At 43.1% G+C, this 3,460-nt stretch overlaps 1 protein-coding gene across 1 annotated transcript in view; it reads right to left on the reverse strand.

Moving 5' to 3' along the window:
- LOC104275815 (transcription factor GATA-6-like) overlaps nucleotides 1–3,457 on the reverse strand; it is a gene marked incomplete at its 5' end in the record, with an annotated part of 14,036 nt that extends 10,579 nt beyond the window's left edge. Inside the window, 2 exon segments of the mRNA XM_009871871.1 lie at nucleotides 1–40; nucleotides 3,365–3,457. The exon segment at nucleotides 1–40 is cut by the window's left edge and continues 26 nt beyond it. Coding sequence (XP_009870173.1) covers nucleotides 1–40; nucleotides 3,365–3,457 — 133 coding nt within the window.
- Nucleotides 3,458–3,460: the final 3 nt, after the last annotated feature.

Here is a 3,460-nt window from a genome sequence, read left to right on the forward strand (position 1 = left end):
GGCAGTTGGCACAGGACAAGCCCAGCCGGCGAGACGAGGGCTAGATGCAAGCAGAGGCACACACAGGAGTAAACAGGTGGACAGAAGAGAATGATTTATGTCTTTACAGTTTATAAAAAGTACTTTAACACACAGTGGGGATGGTAGGAGGGGTTTTTTTATAGCATCTGTCAGCGACAACCCAGAATTAAAACAAGATTATCCTCATTTCAGAGGCTGGAAAGCTGATGTGAAGAGGTACTGTGAGTACTCTGGGCAGTGGCAGGCAGAGGCAAAATTCACACTTGGGAGCTGCTGACCCAGGGACCTCTGTTCAGAACACCAGGCACTGGCTTTCCCTCCAGTAGGACATCTGAGAAACATCTCCACTACAGCTCCGTCCAGCTGAGGAGAAGGTACATCACTCCTGGTGATGTAACTGGACATCACAGGTCCAACGCTGTGTACCCTGTGCAGTGGGCAAAGAGTTAGCTCTGAAGATGCCACCAATACTCCCAACTCATTGGAAAAATTAGCCATTTTATTCGCCTCCCTCAGTGACATCACGGCTGCAGAAAGCTTTCCTGGGCATCCTGGGGGTTACGCATACAACAGCAGCATCCTTTTGAAAGACCTTTCCATCATTATCCTTTTTTTCCTCACGCGAAAAACAACGTGCCTCAGGAGCATTTTTTACAGAGCAGAGCTTCCCCTCAGACTGCAGAAATGCTACGGGGTGACAACAAGGTCCCCACCACAAACAAGCCATTTATGACACTCTTCCGTGGAGTTTGGAGCCAAGATGAAGCAACCTTGTATCAGAAATAACCGTATAACCTGGAGCTTTATGGCTGCAGGCTGTATTTCATAAGTGAAGGCAGTCCTCATAAACATGTGAAATGAAGGTGAATGGGTTATAAAAGTCCCTGTAACAAGTGATCTCTTTTACGTTCATCTCAAGCAAAGAATTCCAACTACATCATAAATCTAGTCTTTTTCAAAGTATTGTATTGTCCAAAAAAATATAAAAAAATCTGTGCCTAGCTCTGTGTCTGGCAGCTGAACAAGCTTACATGGAGAAGTCGGTTTTAGAGGATTGCATTAATCTTATTCCGACTATAAAGCACCCATAACTGAAATTACTAACTTAAGAGTACAATGCCCTTCCTCTTGAATCATTTACTGCTAGGTTGTTAGACATAACTCGGTCACCTTTGATACCGCAGAGCTGCCTGCCACTTGGGAAACTGATAAAAATGTTTTGAGAATGGAGAATATTGCAGAGTAATAACTGAGTTTCTTGAATTTTATCTGTTCAAGTTTCTTTAGCAGTAAGCCATCATCTTATACCACAGCTCAGAAAGAACTCCAGATAAAATACGAATTTGGTAACTTTGAATCAGTAAACCATTATTAATTGCATAGCAAAAAAAAAAAAAAGCCAAGTTTAATTTTAATATAGGCTTAGGTATACACATATGCTTTTTAATTTTAAAAATGCACGTCTCATTAAACCAGAATTTTTTACCCTTTTAAAATACACATGCACACAGAATCCAAATTGTGCCCTTTGATTCAATACAAGTTTTACATGGATTGGGTGAAAAAAAGCCGATCTTAACACATGCTTCACTTTCTTTCTTTGCAAGTGAAATGCTGTCAGACGTTTCACTCAAATCTTCCTTTGGTTTGTATGCATCTGGTATAAATCTTCATATATTTTATTTCAATAGCTTTTGCTCTTTCCCATATCTAAACAAATGGGGGGGTTGGCATGTTTTGAAGCTAAAATGATTTCTGCTGCAGGAATTTCATCAGAAAATTCAGGGCAATCTAAACATGTTTAGCATTTTCAAAACATTTTCCCTTCTCACCTACATATTTCCAACTGTATGAACACAGAGTCATGGCTGATTTATAGTTATGGCCGGGGTACTCAGCAGGGATTGTTACACACAGCTATTTCACAGTTATTTTGCCGAGGTGTCAGGCTGAAACCAGGCTGCAGTTTGACTCTGTTTTAGTCTCCTCACTCCCAACCCCCCTTAAAAAAAAAAAAAAAAAAAAGAAAGAAAGGAAAAGAAAAGAAAAGAAAAGAAACAGAAATGCCAAAGCTACTTTAAATCTGCATTGGGCCAAGGTGCGATGACCAGTGGAACTCTGACACTTCAAAGCAGGAGCAGATCTGCCTGTCTGCTGCGTTTGTTACTGGTAAAGAGATAACGCCTCGTGTCATGAAATTTAGTGAACGACCAGCTAGAAAAATCCAGCATCCAGCAGTAATTAACCTCCATCTTAAAGTTAAATTAACACTTTTTATTTTTTAATATGGAGAAAGGTCTTTAAGCCGAGGTGGGATTGATTCTTGAGCACTTACTCTCTCCTCTGATCATTGGGAGTTTGGGGTTTTTTTCCCCCCCTTGCCCATTCCCATGAGGGCATTAAATTCAAATGGGATGTGTTTTAACACTAGGAAAACAGGCATGGAGTGAAGCAGCTGGCGTGATCGAAAGGGCCTTGAAAAGCCGATGAGTTCGATACACTGTCTCCATACACAAGGGTACAAACATCAGCTTGGATTATATTGGCGTGATTTATTGTGGCTCGCTCGGTAACAGTCATTACTGAAGAGCATATTCTTTCTCTCTGCTGACCTCCACCCAGATTTGCTAAACATAATGTGCAGTTCCCGCTTGTTAAATTTTCTCCTTGCCTATTCAGTGCCAGTCTGAGTTATAAACAGGGGTTCTGGTTTGTACTATTTATTTCCCCCCCTAGTTTTAGGAGTATATTTTTAGAAAAATTGCCGCTCATTTCTTAGGAGTAAAACAAAACAAAGGCTATTATCATTGTTTAAACAATTGGTTTTCTTTGAATTATATACAAAACTTGCTTACATTCCCAAGGATCGAGCTCTCAGCAAACAAAGCAGGTCTGGAGAAATTCCTAGCTCTCTGAACAAACACTTTCCAACCTTGATTTTTTTTCTTTTTCTGTTCGAAACATGCAACATCAGCAGCACAGATTTCTTTAAGCCGCTGATGTCCCCTCACTGCCGGAGTCCATCAGCGCAAAAAGCCAGGCTGTCCCGTGCCTGGTGTGTGGCTCGCAGAGGGCAATTTCACTAGCGTAGGGCCCAGAGGTGGGGAAAAGCAGTGCCCAAATGGCTACCCAAAGGGCTGCCAGCCCTCTTGACCCTCATCACGACCACTTTGTCCTACAAACCTGGTCAGAAGTCCCGCTTCGGTTTTGCAGACGGGGATCACCAGGCTAAGGCGCTCTAATTTCACTCCCCCCCATCCTTGCCCCTGCTTTCCGCCTGGCAAGCGCTGACTGGGGCACAGCAAATCTCACCCTCCCCCTTCTCCCCTCGGTCCCCACTCACCACTCTCTTCTGGGGCTTGATGAGGGGCCGGCTGAGGCCGTTCATTTTGGTGTAGAGCCCGCAGGCGTTGCACAGGTAGTTGCCGGTGCCGTCCCT

Source organism: Apaloderma vittatum, unplaced genomic scaffold (genome assembly GCF_000703405.1).
Source record: "Apaloderma vittatum isolate BGI_N311 unplaced genomic scaffold, ASM70340v1 scaffold26526, whole genome shotgun sequence".
In the NCBI taxonomy this organism is placed as follows: domain Eukaryota; kingdom Metazoa; phylum Chordata; class Aves; order Trogoniformes; family Trogonidae; genus Apaloderma; species Apaloderma vittatum.